The 20,443-nt window shown below is 40.6% G+C and overlaps 1 protein-coding gene and 1 pseudogene across 1 annotated transcript; both read right to left on the bottom strand.

The window, feature by feature from the left end:
* Positions 1-285: 285 nt before the first annotated feature.
* On the bottom strand, positions 286-1,224 carry LOC122221224 (olfactory receptor 4F3/4F16/4F29-like). Its single transcript, XM_042940536.1, has one exon. It carries the CDS (start codon positions 1,222-1,224, stop codon positions 286-288), a length of 939 nt encoding a protein of 312 aa, XP_042796470.1.
* Positions 1,225-12,682: 11,458 nt separating this feature from the next.
* Positions 12,683-18,575, bottom strand: LOC122222561 (annotated as a pseudogene).
* Positions 18,576-20,443: the final 1,868 nt, after the last annotated feature.

Below are 20,443 nucleotides of genomic sequence, written 5' to 3'. Positions count from 1 at the left end.
GAAGTCTACCGTCTTTTGTATTTCCAACAATTACTTCATATAAATATTATTCCTTAGGAATTGAGGCTCAAAATTATTGTAATCTTAAGTTTGAAATACTTCATATGTAACTCCTCTCTTTTCAAAAGTAAATGTCCCTCCCTCCTGAGTGAAAGAGAAAAATAGACTCAGTACCAGTGTGTATAATCAAAGCAAGGTAAGACAAACAAGAGCTTCTCCCTGAGTTTGACCATCAATAATGGACATCAGTAATCAACAAGGGCTCTTCACAACAGCAGACATTCCTTAAGAGATCTTCCTGTAATTCACTAGCTGTCTGCATACTCTCCTCATTGCCACCTGCATTTCTTGGTTCCTGAATGTATAGATGACCGGATTTAGGAAAGGAGTGAGAATAGCATCAAAGATGGCCAGAAACTTATCCAGGTGTATGGAGGGAGATGGCCATGTATAGACAAATATCAAGGGACCAAAGAACAAGAATACCACAGTGATGTGAGCTGACAGTGTGGACAGAGCCCTGGATGAACCAGCTGAAGAGTGTTTCTGAACAGTGAGAATGATGATGATATAGGAAATGATCAGTATGAGGAAGGAGCCAACAGAGATGAATCCACTATTGGCTGTGACCATAAACTCTAGTCGGCCGGTGTCCGTGCAGGCAAGTTTGATGAACCGAGGAAGGTCACAGTAAAAGCTGTCCAACACATTAGGACCACAGAAGGGTAAGTTTACCACAAACGCCAGTTGAACCATGGAGTGGATGAGGCCAGTCATCCAGGCAGCCACTAAAAAGAAGAGGCACATTCTTGGGCTCATGATGGTCAGATAGTGGAGAGGCTTACATATGGCAACATATCTGTCAAAGGCCATGGCGATGAGCAGCACCATCTCCACACCACCAATGACGTGGATAAAGAAGATCTGGGCGATGCAGCCACCAAAGGAGATGACTTTACACTTTCTGAAAAGATCATAAATCATCTTGGGAGAAGTGACAGAAGAAACTCCCAGGTCAATGAAGGAGAGGTTGGCCAGCAGAAAGTACATGGGGGAGTGTAAGTGAGGGTCAGAGGTCACAGTGAGCATAATGAGGGAGTTTCCCATCACGCTTGCCACATAAAACGTGGAGGAGAACACCAAGAGGAGAAGTTGGATCTCCCAGGAATCGGTGAGTCCCAGGAACACAAACTCTGACACCACAGAGTGATTCACTCCATCCATTGGCGTTGTTGGCACAGCTACCTGAAGAAGGACAATAGGAGAAAATGTAAATGATGATAATTATGTTAATATATTAGGAGAGATGGCCACAATTATGAAAGCCTCTTTCTACTTTAGCATTAGAACTGACCTAATATGCTCATGGCCTCTCGAATGTGATTACCCAGAAAAATCAGTGGCTGTCGTGTGGAGCTGCTCTCTACCACCAAGTTGTCTCTGCATTTGATACCCTCTGCTTCCTCCCAGGGTTGGTGCTGCAATTACTCATGAGCTATAAGATAGTCAACATGAGCCAAAGCTTTTGATTTTGGGTCCCAAACTAATACAATCTGGCCCCAGTCACACAGAACTAATCACTATTGCAATCCCTTCCAAGTCTGTGAAACTTCATCTGACACACAGACCCTTCTTCTCTTCCATCCCAGTCCCCACCTCTGGGAACATATTTATCTTTAATATTACTGAAATGCTTAACACATTTACAAAGTCTTGCTTTATTATTACTAGCATGAACACCAAGCTTTCTTTGCATTTAATACCACTCTGCTTCCTCCCAGGGTAGATACTATGATGTTTTTCATGAGATACAAGATTGGTCAACTTGAGTAATAAGAATTCAACCACCAAATTCTTTTGATTTTTGTTTCAAGACCAATATAACCTGGCTCCAGTCATATAAACTTCACCACTCCTCAGCTATTTCATTCACTTCCAAGAATACAAGACTTATTCTGACAAACAGACCCTTCCTCCTAACTCCCCACCTCTGGAACATATTTATCTTTAAGGCTTATTAAATTTTAACCACATCTGTGAGGTCTTGCTTTATATCGCTAGCATTTATTTTGCTATGTCTTGTGTTTTAATGAACTAAGTACAACTTCTAACTCACCAAAATACTGTAAGCTCCTTGAAGGCAGAGATTATGATTTATTCATATTTGGATTCCCTGAAGTAATGAAGAAGTGGTCCACACAGAGGTGCAGGTCCATAAATTCTCTGTTAGGAGTTTGCATCATGCTAAGTGCAGAAATTGAGAGTGCTTAGAAACTTCTCCAGCAATCTTACATCACAGCCAAATCCATATGTAAGAACTTATATTTTCTAGAGTGTCAATCCATGAAGGATTGTTGGGGGGGTGGGGGGAAGGAGAGCAGGGGAACCTGCTCCTTCACCATTTAAAAAGCACTGCCATAGAATACAGGACATATGATCTGAGAGGCCTAAACCATGAAGGGCATCATGGTATGGTGAAAAGTATTTTGTTCAAACCTCCATATAAATTACCTTGTAATTTTAGTTTTATTTAGAGAAGCAACATAACATAGTGGAAAGAATATGGATACTGGATTCACAAAATCAAGACTTATACTCTGGTTTACCCACTAAGTAGATATTGAGTAAGTTAATTAAATTCTTGAACCTCAGTTTATCTATAAAATTGCAATTAATAATACTAATTTTTCTAAGTTGTAGAAATAAAGTTTTTCATCATGTATTCAATATGTAAATATTTAGCAAATATTGATAGCAAATATTGATTTAGCAAATATTGATTCCCCTTTATTTTGCTCATCCTTAATAGTGTTCAATACATGAGATAAATGAATGAATAAGAAAATTAAATGGCATTGGCCAACACAGAGCATCAAAATTTCTTTATTAATTAGTTTTTTTTTTATTTAAATCCAAGTTAGTTAACATATAGTGTAATGATGATTTTAGGAATAGAATTATTAAGGATTCACCACTTCCACGTAACACCCAGTGCTCATTCCAAAAAGTATCCTCCTTGATACCCATCGCCCATTTAGCCCATCTGCCTCCCCAACCAGCAACCCCACCAGCAACCCGCAGTTTGTTCTCTGTATTTAAGAGCCTCTGATGGTTTGTCTGCCTCTGTTTTTATTTTATTTTTATTTCCCTTCCCCTGTGTTCATCTGTTTTGTTTCTTAATTCCACATATGAGTAAAATCATATGATATCTGTCTTTCTCTGACTTATTTTGGATAGCATAGTACACTCTAGTTCCATCCACATTGTTGGAAATAGCAAGATTTCATTCTTTGTGATCGCCAAGTAATATTCCGGTGTGTGTGTATGTACACACATACACACACACACACCACATCCTCTTTATCCATTCATCAGGCTATGGACATTTGGGCTCTTTCCATACTTTGGCTTTGTCAATAGTGCTGCTATAAATATTGGGATATATGTGCCCCTTTGAATCAGCACTCCTGTATCCTTTGCATAAATACCTAGTAGGATCATCAAATTTTCATGTCTCAAAGATCTTTCAGCAATACATTATAATCATCTCCTTCCACATAACACAATATTCATAATATTTTAGCAGTCAAAATAAATACCACCTTATGTAGCTTAAATATATTTCCTCTCACAACTCACTGTATTTCTTTATAGGACTTACGACAAATGTAATTTATTGATTTTTTTCTTTGTTCTCCTTCCTGATGTACTGCAACCTCCACGCAGTGAAGAACTACATCTGTCATGTTATCCAGTGTATCCTAAAACTTAGAATCACACCAGGTACAGAATAGAGATATGTAAATATATCAGGAAATAAGTATTTGCTGAAATAAGAGGATATATTTAGATGATTAAAAATATGTTTAATTAGATAGGGAAGGTGGCAGCATAGGAGGATGCTGGCCTCACTGCATCCTGCTGATTGCTTAGATTCCACCCACATCAGCCTAAATAACCCAAAAAACTGCCACAAGACTAGCAGAACGGACTCTGGGAGCCAAGCATAGACAAGAGGCCCACAGAAGAGGGTAGGAAAGGCGGAGAGGCCGTGCACGCTAAACGCACTGGTGGGAAGGAGCCGGGCAGAGGGGCAGCCTGCCTGGCAAGGCAGAGTCCCTGACTCTGACTTGCAAAAGTGGAGGGGCTGGACTGTATGAACTCTGACAGCCAGTGGGACTTAACATCTGAAAGGTTAAAAGTCAACAGCTCTGCTCCTAGAGAGCGGAGAGGGTGAGAGGACATTGGGAGGGAGAGTTGTTGAGCCCTGAGAGACAGAGCTCAGCTCAGCGAGGAACAAAGTCGTTGGACAGCGCCATCTCCCTCTCCCATCCAAAACCCCAAAGGGAACCAGTTCACTGAACTTGCTTGCACCTTACAAACACCCAACACTGTGCTTCTGTGAATCCATCCCTCCGACAGGTCTGCCTCCCTCCTGGTGCTGCAGGGCCCCTCCCGCAGGGGACCACCTATGGCAAAGCGAGCTGAGGCTACTCCTCCCACCCCTGTGCACCTTGCGGATCCACCCCAGCTAATATGCCAGATCCCATTGAAGCAGCACCCCAAGCCTGGCAGTGTGCAAGTAGCCCAGACAGGGGCCACACCACTCCACAGTGAGTACTGCCCCCAGGAGAGGGGAAGATAAGGTACACACCAGTCTGAATGTGGCCCCAGTGGTGGGCTGGGGACAGACATCAGGTCTGACTGTGGCCCGCCCACCAACACAAATTAACTCCAGACAGCACAGCGGAAGTGCCCTGCAGTTCCGTGCCACCCCAGGGACTATCCAAAATGATGAAATGGAAGAATTCTCCTCAAAAGAAACTCCAGGAAGTAGTGACAGCTAAGGAATCGATGAAAAACAATTTAAGCAATATAATGGAACAAGAATTTAGAATAATAGTCATAAAATTAATTGCTGGGCTTGAAAAAAGTGTAGAGGACAGCAGAGAATCTATTGCTACAGAGATCAAGGGACTAAGAAATAGTCATGAGGAGCTAAAAAATGCTATAAATGAGGTGCAAAATAAAATGGAGGCAACCACAGCACAGATTGAAGAGGCAGAGGAGAGAATAGGTGAATTAGAAGATAAAATTATGTAAAGAGAGGAAGCTGAGAAAAAGATTAAAAAAATCCAGGAGTATGAGGGGAAAATTAGAGAACTAAGTGATACAGTCAAACGGAATAATATGTGTATAATAGGAATTCCAGAAGAGAAAGAAAAAGGTACTGAAGGTATACTTGAACAAATCATAGCTGAGGACTTCCCTGAACTGGGGAAGGAGAAAGGCACTGAAATCCAAGAGGCACAGAGAACTCCTTTCATACATAACTTGAATCGATCTTCTGCATGACATATCATAGTGAAACTGGCAAAATACAAGGATAAAGAGAAAATTCTGAAAGCAGCTAGGGATAAACATGCTCTAACTTACAAAGGGAGACCCATAAGACTAGTAGCAGACCTGTCTACTGAAATTTGGCAGGCCAGAAAGGAATGGCAGGAAATCTTCAATGTTATGAGCAGAAAAAATATGCAGCTGAGAATCCTTTATCCAGCAAGTCTGTCATTCAGAAGAGAAGGAGACATAAAGGTCTTCCCAAACAAAAACTGGAGGAATTCATCACCACTAAACCAGCCCTACAAGAGATCCTAAGGGTGATTCTGTGAGTTAAATGTTGCAAGGACCTCAAAGTACCAGACATATCACTACGAGCATGAAACGTACAGACATCACAGTGACTCTAAACCCATATCTTTCTATAATAACACTGAATGTAAATGGACTAAATGCTCCAACCAAAACACATAGGGTATCAGAATGGATAAAAAAACAAGACCCATCTATTTACAGTCTACAAAAGACTCATGTTAGACCTGAGGACACCTTCAGATTGAAAGTGAGGGGATGGAGAACTATCTATCATGCTACTGGAAGTCCAAAGAAAGCTGGAGTAGTCATACTTATGTCAGACAAACTGGACTTTAAATTAAAGGCTGTAACAAGAGATGAAGAAAGGCATTATATAATAATTACAAGGTCTATCCTTCAGGAATAGCTAACAATTATAAATGTCTATGCACCAAATACAGAAGCCCCCAAATATATAAAACAATCACAAACAGAAGCAACCTTTTTAATAAGAATGTGGTCATTGCAGGGGACTTTAATACTCCACTTACGACCAATGGATAAATCATTTAGACACAGGATCAATAAAGAAACAAGGGCCCTGAATGATACATTGGATCAGATGGACTTGACAGATATATTTAGAATTCTGCATCCCAAAGCAACAGAATATACTTTCTTCTCGAGTGCACATGGAACACTCTCCAAGATAGATCACATACTGGGTCATAAAACAGCCCTTCATAAGTATACAAGAATTGAGATCATACCATGCACACTTTCAGACCACAATGCTATGAAGATTGAAATCACCCACAGGAAAAAGTCTGGAAAACCTCCAAAAGCATGGAGGTTAAAGAACACCCTACTAACGAATGAGTGGGTCAACCAGGCAATTAGAGAAGAAATTAAAAAATATATGGAAACAAACGAAAATGAAAATACAACAATCCAAACGCTTTGGGATGCAGCCAAGGCAGTCCTGAGAGGAAAATACATTGCAATCCAGGCCTATCTCAAGAAACAAGAAAAATCCCAAATACAAAATCTAACAGCACACCTAAAGGAAATAGAAGCAGAACAGCAAAGGCAGCCTAAACCGAGCAGAAGAAGAGAAATAATAAAGATCAGAGCAGAAATAAACAATATAGAATCTAAAACAACAGTAGAGTGGGTCAACGAAACCAAGACTTGGTTTTTTGAAAAATAAACAAAACTGACAAACCTCTAGCCAGGCTTCTCAAAAAGAAAAGGGAGATGACCCAAATAGATAAAATCATGAATGAAAATGGAATTATTACAACCAATCGCTCAGACATAAAAGCAATTATCAGGGAATACTATAAAAAATTATATGCCATCAAATTGGACAACCTGGAAGAAATGGACAAATTCCTAAACACCCACACGCTTCCAAAACTCAATCAGGAGGAAATAGCTTGAACAGACCCATAAGCAGCGAAGAAATTGAATCAGTTATCAAAAATCTCCCAACAAATAAGAGTCCAGGACCAGATGGCTTCCCAGGGGAGTTCTACCAGACGTTTAAAGCAGAGATAATACCTATCCTTCTGAAGCTTTTCCAAGAAATAGAAAGGGAAGGAAAACTTCCAGACTCATTCTATGAAGCCAGTATTACTTTGATTGCTAAACCAGACAGAAACCCAGTAAAAAAAGACAACTACAGGCCAATATCCCTGATGAATATGGATGCAAAAATTCTCAATAAGATACTAGCAAATCGAATTCAACAGCATATAAAAAGAATTAGTCACCATGATCAAGTGGGATTCATTCCTGGGACGCAGGGCTGGTTCAACATTCGCAAATCAATCAACGTGATACATCACATTAATAAAAGAAAAGATGGGAACCATATGATCCTGTCAATCGATGCAGAAAAGGCCTTTGACAAAATTCAGCACGCTTTCTTAATAAAAACCCTTGAGAAAGTCGGGATAGAAGGAACATACTTAAACATCATAAAAGGCATTTATGAAAAGCCCACAGCTAACATCATCCTCAATAGGGAAAAACTGAGATTTTTCCCTGAGATCAGGAACACGACAGGGATGCCCACTCTCACCGCTGTTGTTTAACATAGTGTTGGAAGTGCTAGCATCAGCAATCAGACAACAAAAGGAAATCAAAGGCATCAAAATTGGCAAAGACGAAGTTAAGCTTTCACTTTTTGCAGATGACATGATATTATACATGGAAAACCCGATAGACTCCACCAGAAGTCTGCTAGAACTGATACATGAATTCAGCAAAGTTGCAGGACACAAAATCAATGTACATAAATCAGTTGCATTCTTATACACTAACAATGAAGCAACAGAAAGACAAATAAAGAAACTGATCCCATTCACAATTGCACCAAGAAGCATAAAATACCAGGAATAAACCTAACCAAAGATGTAAAAGATCTGTATGCTGAAAACTATAGAAAGCTTATGAAGGAAATTGAAGAAGATATAAAGAAATGGAAAGACATTCCCTGCTCATGGATTGGAAGAATAATTATTGTCAAAATGTCAATACTACCCAAAGCTATCTACACATTCAATGCAATCCCAATCAAATTGCACCAGCATTCTTCTCGAAGCTAGAACAAGCAATCCTAAAATTCATATGGAACCACAAAAGACACCGAATAGCCAAAATAATTTTGAAGAAGACCAAAGCAGGAGGCATCACAATCCCAGACTTTAGCCTCTACTACAAAGCTGTAATCATCAAGACAGCATGGTATTGGCACAAAAACAGACACATAGACCAATGGAATAGAATAGAAACCCTAGAACTAGACCCACAAATGTATGGCCAAGTAATCTTTGACAAAGCAGGAAAGAATAACCAATGGAAAAAAGACAGTCTCTTTAACAAATGGTGCTGGGAGGACTGGACAGCAACATGCAGAAGGTTGAAACTAGACCGCTTTCTGACACCATTCACAAAAATAAACTCAAAATGGATAAAGGACCTGAATGTGAGACAGGAAACCATCAAAACCCTAGAGGAGAAAGCAGGAAAACACCTCTCTGACCTCAGCCGTAACAATCTCTTACTCGACACATCCCCAAAGGCAAGAGAATTAAAAGCAAAAATGAATTACTGGGACCTGATGAAGATAAAAAGCTTCTGCACAGAAAATGACACATCCAACAAAACTAAAAGGCAACCAACGGAATGTGAAAAGATATTTGCAAATGACATATCGGACAAAGGGCTAGTATCCAATATCTATAAAGAGCTCACCAAACTCCACACCCGAACAACAAATAATTCAGTGAAGAAATGGGCAGAAAACATGAATAGACACTTCTCTAAAGAAGACATCCGGATGGCCAACAGGCACATGAAAAGATGTTCAACATCGCTCCTTATCAGGGAAATACAAATCAAAACCACACTCAGATATCACCTCAGGCCAGTCAGAGTGGCCAAAATGAACAAATCAGGAGACTATAGATGCTGAAGAGGATGTGGAGAAACAGGAACCCTCTTGCACTGTTGGTGGGAATGCAAATTGGTGCAGCCACTCTGAAAAACAGTGTGGAGGTTCCTCAAAAAATTAAAAATAGACCTACCCTATGACCCAGCAATAGCACTGCTAGGAATTTACCCAAGGGATACAGGAGTACTGATGCATAGGGGCACTTATACCCCAATGTTTATAGCAGCACTCTCAACAATAGCCAAATTATGGAAAGAGCCTAAATGTCCATCAACTGATGGATAAAGAAATTGTGGTTTATATACACAATGGAATACTACGTGGCAATGAGAAAAAATGGTACAGTTGGTACAGTTGGTACAGTTAACAATTCAGCCTGAATCCTGGGCCTGACCACAGTGTGGATTCCAGACTCTGCAGTGTATCTGCATTCTCACCCCCTGAATCTCCAAGTCATTTCCAAGTCCTTATTAAAACTTAAGGTTAATTCAGTTTTTCATGTTGACAACCATTCATGTTTATTTCCTGCTCTACTCATCATCTCCCCACCACTAACACATGTTTCTTTCTGCCTCTGGGCAAAAGCTAATTGAAATACACAAAAGCAAACCCTTACCTGAGTTTTCCTCCTGATTGAAGTTTACCTAGTTTGATCTTTCTCCTGTTGTCTATTTCATTCCATCCTTCCCTTGGAGCTGTTCTCAGACTATAATCTCAAGCACACAGGAGGTGTATAAATGTATCTATATATGGAACACATAGCTAATTAACTGAACTGAAGGATAGTGACCAACTAATGTTATCCTGACCTGGGATTGCAAAACTAAAGTCAATTAGTCAAGGAAATTGCCTCCTAAAAAATATATTCATTGTGATCCAAGCAACAAAGGGAAGTGTTATAAATGAGTCAGGCGAGGGGCAAATGATTATTTAAGATTATTTAAGAAGATCATCTCTGTTATATGGTTTGCTACTTTAAATCCTATCATCAATAATAAAAGCTTACTTAGGTAATTTGATAATATTCACCTTCTGAGAATGTTATGCAAATTGCATAGAACAGCTTGATAAATATCAATTTCCCTGCATTTAAATGAACTAGGGAACTGAAAGAAAAGGTGAAAATTTTTAAGTAAAAAAATAGCTACACAAGTAACATCTCACTTGTTTTTCATTAGGATCACATAATAAAGCAACTGAGCAAGTTTAACATCACTAGGGATGACGTGTATATTACGTACCCCTGGTATGATTTATAGTATTCTTTTCAAAAACCCAGAATCCCAGTCAAATTATGAAGAAAAAATTCAGACAAACCCAAATTGAGAGGACATTCTACAAAATATCTGACCAATATTCCTGAAAGCTGTCAACACCATGGAAAACCAGGTAAGACTATGAAACTCAAGAAACCAGAGATTGCTAAGGAATCATGACAGCTAAATGTCTTGTTTCCTTGATTGAACTCTAGAAAAGAAAAGGGTAAAATGAAAAAACTGGTGAAATCTGAATAACGTCTATCATTAGTTAATAGGCACGTACCACTGTTGATCTCTCCGTGTACCACAGAAATGTAAGATGATAACATTAGAAGAAACTGAAACTGATACTGGGTGAAGGCCATATGGGAACTCCCCGGACAACCTTTGCAACTTCTCTGTAAATCTAAAATTCTCCCAAAGTAAAAGCTCTATTTAAATGAACCAAAGAGGGTACCTGGATGGCTCAGTCTGTTAAGCGTCTTAACTCTTGATTTTGGCTCAGGTCACAATCTCACAGTTCCTAGGTTCAAGCCCTGCTTGGAAATGTGCATTGAGCTCTAAATGGGGTTCTGTACTTAACAGAGCAGAGCTGCTTGGGATTCTCTCTCTCCCTCTTTCTGCTCCTTCCCCAATCTCTCACTCTCTCTCAATAAATAAACTTTAAAAAATAAATAAGTGAAACAAAAGATCAAAAAAGAAACGTAAAATTGGGGCCAAATATATTTATTAAGTGAAAATCATTCAGGAATGTTGAAGCTCTGACAAACAGACATTCAAGATACAAAGTGAAAGATATACTGGTACACATTAGTGAAAACTCAACAGTCCAATGGAGATGTAAGACTTAGCAAATGAGGACACAAGATCTAAAATGATAGATGGCAACAAAAGACAAGGAGCCTGGCAACTTAAACTCGGAATTTAGATCTTCCATATAGTCCCTTTATGGTCTTGAACTAATTAACTAATTTTCCAGTACCTGAAACTTTTTAAAATAGGGAGAATCTATGAGATGATGTTTACTTTACTTGAAAAATTTAACAACCGTGCGACCCTCCCAAGTTGAATTTTAATAATTTTCCATGTTACTGCATGTGCTATACAAGCAATCTTTCAGCTCTGAGGTATCTTTCTATACTCTGTTAGGATGCAGGCACTGAGGCTCTGCAAACTCCTTTCTTTCTTGCCAGCTCTGCCCTTAGAGGGCACTAGAGGGCGACTGCAAGGCTAGAAACGGAACAGAGGACTTCTTTGCTCGCTCCTCTTTGCTGCCTGTGGGCTTCCTCTCTGCTCACTGTGCCTGTGAGCATCGCCCAACGCCCTGTTCACCTCAGCAACCCTGATTTCTTTCCAAGGCAGCAGCGGTGTTCCAGCCTTAGAGGTGCTCACTTCATCACACCCTCCTCAGGAACACCTGTGTTGGCCACCAGCACCCTTTCCTCAGAGGTGGTGACCCTGCCTTCCTCTGAGCTCAGAGACACAAGCAGCAGCCCCTCCTCAGATATTTGAGTTTCAACTCTACAGGTCCTTCCTCCAAGATCTTAATAGCTTTTTTCTTCCAAGTGTACTTATTCTAACTGCTACCCTTTATTTTCCATCCCTAGGGGTGAGAGCTACTTCGTACAAATGCTATGTCTGTGGTATCTCAGGGTTTATTCTTTTTCAAATAACTAGTTAACAGCTTTATATTTAGTTAGCCATTCTTTATACCAACATTTTCCCTCATGATAACTGCTTTGGTTATTATCTCCTTGCTGGGCCCTGAAAAATCCAGATTAGCAATACAATAATGAGGAAGGCTGACAGATAAGGAGCTGAAAATATAGAAAATCAATCAGCTGTATAATAAGAAACATAACATGAAGGAAAAATTAACATTTATCCTTAAACTGAGATAGTATGTTTACTGTGGGAAAAATAGGAAATGAGCAACACAGGGGTGACTTGGTGGCTCAGTTGGTTAGCTGTTCAACTCTTGATCTCTGCTCAGGTAATTATCTTGCAGGTTTGTGAAATTGAGCCCAATGTCAGGCTCCATACTGGGCTTAGAGCCTGCCTGGGATTCTCTCTCTCCCTCTTTCTCCGCCCCTCCTCCCGCTTGTACGTGCACTGTCTCCCAAAATAAATAAACACTTTTTAAAAAATGAACAATAAACCACATATTGCCTTTCAAAGGGGATTGATTAACATTTATACTAATTGTGTTTGCCACCATCTACAGGTATGACCCCTGGTGAGATAAGAAATCCATGACCTGTAAGTCTCTTCTATAACCAGAGTCCAGGGAATGACATCACAGTTCAATCCTCCACATGTTTAAAAGACATTAACTTACAAACTGAGAGCAGAGGCTCCTCATTGCCACCTTCATATCTCTATTCCTAAAAGTATAGGTGACTGGATTCAGAAAAGGATCGTGATAACTGCATCAAAGATGGCAAGGAATTTCTCCAGATGAGATGTGGGAAATGGCCACACATAGAACAAGATTAATGGCCCAAAGAACAAAACAACCACAGTGACATGAGCTGACAGAGTGGAGAGGGCCTTGGACATACTACCTGAAGATTTTCTGAACAGTCACCAAAACAAAGACGTAAGAGATGATTAGAAGTAAACAGAAGGCCACAGAAATAAAGCCACTGTTGGCAGTAACCATGAATCCCAATGTGTTTGTCTCTCCGCAAGCAAGCTTGATGAACCGAGGAAGGTCACAAAAAAAGCTGTCTAATTCATTAGGCCCACAGAAAGGCAAGTCTACAACAAAACCCCATTGAGTCACTGAATGAATAAGGCCAATGATCCAGGAAGTGACTAGAAATAAAATGCACCTCCATGGGGGTCATGATGGTCAGGCAGTGCAGAGGCTTACATATGGCAACATATCTGTCAGAGGCCATGGCGATGAGAGCACCATCTCAATGCCCCCAACTGCACAGATAAAGAAGATCTGAACTACACAGCCCCCAAAAGAGATGGTTTTGCATTATCTTAAAACATCATAAATCATCTTGGGAGCTGTGCAACAGCAAAATATCACGTCGGTGATGGAAAGGTTGGCCAGCAGGAAGTATGTGGGGGACTGTAAACCGGGGACAGAGGTCACACTTAGCGCAATGAGGAGGTTTCCCACCGGGCTCGCCACATAGAACACACAGGAAAAGAGGGAGAGAAAGAGCTGGATGTCCCCTGAGGTGGAGAGTCCCAGGAACACAAACTGCAGCACCGCCGAGTGATTGGCCTCCTCCGTTGCCTCTGTCAGCAGTGACACCTCTCACACCACCTGAAAGAAGAGAGTAAGGAGAAACTGATTCAGGAGAAATGGCACTGATCTTAATCCTGGGCCATAATATCATTGTCAGAAAACCTGACGGAGACTGATGTGTGCTCCTGCAGACCATTTCAGTCACAACGCAATTCAGATATCCTTGTAGTATACTGCGTCACAAAAAAGTACTGCAAAAAATAAGGATACCTGTACTTACTTTTATGGGTAGTTCTGTTGTATTTTTTCTGTCGTTGTTTCAGAGATATCTCGTATATGACCACAAGTTAATAGACTTTTATAAATTGCTCAACTCCATGAAATAATCAAGTGATGTAAATTTCATAATTTGGACATCTCACAGTATAAGATACCATATCCATGGTCACATTGGCAAGTTCTATGAAAATCATTATAAGCTTTCTTTGAAGACCTGATATGTATATTTCTCATATCTATAAGTTAACAAGAAAAAATGAGTTAGAGGAAGGAAGGAAAGAGAAGTGTGCAGGATGCCAGAGCGTGGCACTCACCACCCCATCAAAGGATAAGGGCTAGAGAGTGACACAGTTATGGGTTTGTGGAGGACATTCTGCCTAGGTATCATCATACTGTATCTTCTAAGTTATAGCAAAGATGAACGCCATACCTGTGGTAACTCTGTTACTACACTCCTCCCTATACCTCCCAGTCTTAGCTGAACTGCCTCTTCTTCCCTGGACAGGCATCGAATAGTATTTACCCCTGCCTCACACACACACTCGAATGTTCCAGGCCACGGCTCCCCTCCACATTCTTCGCCCAGCCTGCAATGCCTGGGCCTTCGTTACATCTCTCTACTTCTTCCCATTCCTCAACAGCACACTCTGCACAACTCCTTACTCTATCAAGTCCTTTCTCATACTCTCCCTTGACATTTGTGAGGTGAAGGCAAATTTTTCTTACATTGTGGTGACAAAACCAAAAACACTAACACTAATAGTGCCCTGTTCCTGCTCTAACTTTAAATTTGTTAACGTTTGTCTATGTTTGAGAGACAGAGCATGAATGAGAGAGGGGCGGGCAGAGAGAGGAAGAAGACAGAATCTGAAGCAGGCCCTGGGCTCTGAGCTCTCAGCACAGAGCCCAACACGGGGCTTGAACTCACAAACCCTGAGATCATGACCTGGGCCGAAGTCTGACATGTGTGACCGCTCTAACAGAGACCACTATTTAATTCTCTGTTGCTTCACAAAAACGTTCTTATATATGTGTTTTAAATGTCTTTTTAGACTTTTTCTTGATGATGATATAGATGATATTCACATTAATAAAAAGCAGCTCATCTTGGTAGCAGTTAGATTCCTTTCCTAGGGATTATCACCAGTAACCTCCCCATGGATACAATTCATCCAAACAAATGATTGATTCTAAATTACCCTCCTTGAAGCTGACAGTTATTCCATCCATGCTTTCCACATACCAGTCAATCTAAAATTTTTAGTTTTTACACAAGACCTTATTTTCTCTTCCACACAAAAATGGATATTTTTCACGCATCTGCTTAGCTCAGATTTAAATAGTAGTTAACTCCTAGTGTTGGTAAAAAGTTGGAAAACAGGATGGTACACTCGTGGATGACACTGCTTCCTAGCCAGTCTTTCACTTTCTGCCTATACTGAAAGGTTGTTAGAGGCCATACTTGGTATCAGTTTCCACTTTTTTTTAATGTTTTTATTTATTTTTGAGGGAGAGAGAGAGAGTGGGAGAGGGGCAAAGAGAGAGGGAGACAGAGGATCTGAAGCAGGCTCTGAGCTGATAGCAGTTACTCCGATGCTGGGCTCAAACTCAGGAACCGTGAGATCATCACCTGAGCCCAATTCAGCCACTCAACCAACTGAGCAACCCAGGTGCCCCCAGTTTCCACTTTAAAAAAATTTTATTAACAGACACATAGACCAATGGAATAGAATAGAAACCCCAGAACTAGACCCACAAACGTATGGCCAACTCATCTTTGACAAAGCAGGAAAGAACATCCAATGGAAAACAGACAGTCTCTTTAACAAATGGTGCTGGGAGAACTGGACAGCAACATGCAGAAGGTTGAAACTAGACCACTTTCTCACACCATTCACAAAAATAAACCCAAAATGGATAAAGGACCTGAATGTGAGACAGGAAACCATCAAAACCCTAGAGGAGAAAGCAGGAAAACACCTCTCTGACCTCAGCCGCAGCAATTTCTTACTTGACACATTCCCCAAAGGCAAGGGAATTAAAAGTAAAAATGAACTATTGGGACCTCATGAAGATAAAATGCTTCTGCACAGCAAAGGAAACAATCAACAAAACTAAAAGGCAACCAACGGAATGGGAAAAGATATTTGCAAATGACATATCAGGCAAAGGGCTAGTATCCAAAATCTATAAAGAGCCCACCAAACTCCACGCCCAAAAAACAAATAATCCAGTGAAGACATGGGCAGAAAACATGAATAGACACTTCTCTAAAGAAGACATCCAGATGGCCAACAGGCACATGAAAAGATGCTCAACGTCGCTCCTCATCAGGGAAATACAAATCAAAACCACACTCAGATATCACCTCACGCCAGTCAGAGTGGCCAAAAGGAACAAATCAGGAGACTATAAATGCTGGTGAGGATGTGGAGAAACGGGAACCCTCTTGCACTGTTGGTGGGAACGCAAACTGGTACAGCCGCTCTGGAAAAACAGTGTGGAGGTTCCTCAAAAAATTAAAAATAGACCTACCCTATGACCCAGCAATAGCACTGCTAGGAATTTACCCAAGGGATACAGGAGTACTGATGCGTAGGGGCACTTGTACCCCCAATGTTTATAGCAGCACTCTCAACAATAGCCAAATTGTGGAAAGAGCCTAAATGTCCATCAACTGATGAATGGATAAAGAAATTGTGGTTTATATACACAATGGAGTACTACGTGGCAATGAGAAAGAATGAAAATGGCCCTTTGTAGCAACGTAGATGGAACTGGAGAATGTGATGCTAAGTGAAATAAGCCATACAGAGAAAGACAGATACTATATGTGTTCACTCTTAGGTGGATCCTGAGAAACTTAACAGAAACCCATGGGGAGGGGAAGGAAAAAAAAAAAAAAAAAGGTTAGAGTGGGAGAGAGCCAAAGCATAAGAGACTTTTAAAAACTGAGAACAAACTGAGGGTTGATGGGGGGTGGGAGGGAGGGTAGGGTAGGTGATGGATATTGAAGAGGGCATCTTTTGGGATGAGCACTGTGTGTTGTATGGAAACCAATTTGACAATAAATTTCATATATTTAAAAAAAATTTTTTTGACATTTATCATTGAGAGAGACAGAGAGAGAGAGACAGAGCATGAGTCCGAGAGGGGCAGACACAGAATATGAAGCAGGCTCCAGGCTCTGAGCTGTCAGCACAGAGCCGGACACGGGACTCGAACTCAGAAACCGAAGATCATGACCCCAGCCGAAGTCGGATGCTCAACTGACTGAGCCACCCAGGCGCCCCCCACCCAGTTTCCACTTTTAAACAAGGGAAGAATAGTGGTTTAATTCTGATCTAGTCCATGGAGACAGAGTGAAAGTGCCACTTAACTGCTCCTACAAAAGGAAAATAGGTACTAGCGATGATCAGCAGCTAAATTCCAGTGTGCATTTGTAGTGTCCTGAGTCCCACCCTGTTCAACACACACACAGCATTGACCTCTCACCACACCCCCACCACAACCTAGAATGTAAGAAATGACAGATACCTCAGAGATCCTCTAGTGACCAGCTGACTGCCTTCTCGGCCCAGGTCTGTTCATCCTTGTGCTGCCAGCACAGATAGCAAACAAATCATAAATAACATGGGCTCACCTCCAATTCAAGAATGCACGACAATTCTGGAGTAATTTTTAAAGTAGATCAATGGTTGGGGTCACTCAGACAAAGATCTATAACCCTCTACTTCCTAACCTGAGTTGCAAATTGCTGATGAGGTTGATTTTAACATAGAATTACCAGAAAACAATAAAATTCACAGAGAAACATCTCCATCTCATCCTCCTACAGGTTTCTCCACTAGTTTGCTCCTCCGGAGATGAATAGAAGGAGCTCAGGACAGAAGAGCAGAAAGATGTACAGGAATGCTCACTGGAGCTTCCTGCTCTCAAAGTGCTTGTTTTTACTGCTATCAATGCAGCAAGGCTTGGACAAGCTGTTGTTGCCGGGACCTGAATGAAACTGCTAGTGATTATAAAATCTGCTTATTTTAGAGTTAGGAAAACCAACGTAGAGAAAGGATAAACAGCATTACTGAAGCTAACCAACAAGCTGGTGGCAAATCCGGAATTAATATGGTTGACTCTTGGTTTTAGTCAATCCAGTTTATTTCCACTACCCCACACTTCTTTTGCTAGAATGGTTCCAGTTGAGCACCCAGTGAGTGGCCCAGGAAATCATAGTATATCAAAGCTAGTTTCTTCAGCATGGTCCAAAATTCTTATTCTGCTGCTACTATATTCTATATCTGGAGACCAACACTCAAAACACATCTGCAAATGTCACTAGAATAGCTCCTCCAATACAGTTCACAATGACATGATTGACTCCACTCGTCTTGCTGTCTTCTCTCTTTTGGTTGTGAATTTATCCACTGTCCTCTCCCTGTTGAATAACAGAATTAATTCATTTCTTCCAGTTGATTACATCTCCCTTTTCACTGCTCTGTGGGTTTTCACTTGAAGCTCTGACCAGTATCAAACACTGTGTCCATCCATCTAACTCACCTGAACCCATGCCAAAATGATCATGGACTTAGAGAACCACAGAATGCAGAGCTCTTACCTTTGAAATGTTATTGTCACCTGGCATAATAAGCCATATGTAAAACCTCCAAGCAGGAAACACAGCCAATTAGCGGCACTGAAAAGTTACTTGAGTGCTTCTGTAGAGACCTGGGATTGTCATCGTACGATGTTTAGTCAAGGGAGTTGTATCCTAGAACCATGGAATTTAGCCACAGCAAGCAAAGGGAAAGGTTAGTAACAGGTCACTTCAGGGAAGAAGAGAAGGAAACTAGGGATTTTTGTGGAAATTGTAGATTTTGTCTTTTTACCCCCTTGATTTTCTGATTTGCGAAGGAAGAAACTCCATAAGAATGAAAATGTACACCAAAGCACCTGGGTGACTCAGTCAGCTGAGTGTCCAACTCTTGATTTCAGCTCAGATCATGATCCTAGGATCATGGGATTGAGCCCTCTGTCTGCCTCCATGCTGACTGTGGGTCCTGCTTAAGATTCTCTCTCTCTCTCTCTCTCTCTCTCTCTCTCTCTCTCTCTGCGCCCCTCTCTCCTGCTCACACACTTTCTCTTAAAAAAAAAAAAAGAATGAAAATATACACCTTCAAACAAGTGAAAACAATGCTTATCATCTCTACAGGAAAGAAGAGAGGGAGAAAAAGAGGAAGAAATGTAGGGCTCCATTGTGGCACTGGAATGTGTCCCATTCAAAAGGATAACCAAAGTAGAAATAAAAGGCATCCAGGGGCATCTGGGTAGCTCAGTCAGTTAAGCATCCGATTTCTGTTCAGGTCATGACCTCACAGTTCGTAAGCTCAAGCCCCACATCAGGCTCAGTGCTGACAGCTCAGACCCTGGAGCCTGCTTTGGATTCTGTGTCTCCCTCTCTGTCTACCCCTCCCCTGATCATTCTCTCTCTTTCTTTCTCTTTAAACATTAAAAAAAAAAAAAGGCATCCAAATTGGCAAGGAAGAAGTCAAACATTACTATTGGCAACCTACATGGTACTTTATGTAGGAAACCCAACAGACCCCACCAAAAAATTGCTAGAACTGATCCCTGAATTCAGCAAAGTCGCAGGATATAAAATCAATATACAGATATCTATTGCATTTCTATACACCAATAATGAAGCAGCAGAAAAAGAAATCAAGGAATGGATCATGTTTACAACTGCACCAAAAAACATAATATACCTAGGAATTAACCTAACCAAAGAGGTGAAAGATCTCTTCTCTGAAAACTACAGAACACTTATGAAAGAAACCGAAGAGGACACAAAGAAATGGAAAAAACATTCCATGCTTTCTAATTGATTGGAAGACCAAATACTGTTAAAATGTCTATACTACCCAATGCCATGTACACATTCAATGCAATCCCTATCAAAATAACACCTTCATTCTTCACAGAGCTAGAACAAACTATTTTAAAATTTTTATAGGACCAGAAAAGACCCTGAATAGCTAAAGCAATGTTGAAAAAGAAAAGCAAAGCAGGAAGCATCACAATTCTGGACTTCAAGCTGTATTACAAAGCTGAAGTCATCAAGACAGTGTGGTACTGGCACAAAAGAGACACATAAATTAATGGAACAGAATGGAGAACCTAGAAATGGACCCACAGCTATATGGTCAACGCATCTTCAACAAAACAGGAAAGAATATCTAATGGAAAAAAGACAGTCTCTTCAACAAATGGTGTTGGGAAAACTGAATGGCTACAAGCAGAAGAATGAAACTGGACCACTTTCTTCCACCATACACAAAAATAAATTCAAAATGGATGAAAGATCTAAATGTGAGACAGGAAATCATCAAAATCCTAGAGGAGAACACAAGCAGCAACCTTTTTGACCTCACCTGTAACAACTTACTAGACACATCTCTGGAGGCAAGGGAAACAAAAGCAAAAATGAACTATTGGGACTTCATCAACACAAAAAGCTTCTGCACAGTGAAGGAAGCAATCAGCAAAACTAAAAGGCAGCTGACAGAATGGGAGAAGATAATTATAAATGCTATATTGGATAAAACG

This window comes from Panthera leo, chromosome B3, assembly GCF_018350215.1.
Source record: "Panthera leo isolate Ple1 chromosome B3, P.leo_Ple1_pat1.1, whole genome shotgun sequence".
Classification (NCBI taxonomy): Eukaryota; Metazoa; Chordata; class Mammalia; order Carnivora; family Felidae; genus Panthera; species Panthera leo.
This window is presented reverse-complemented; position numbering and strand designations above follow the sequence as displayed.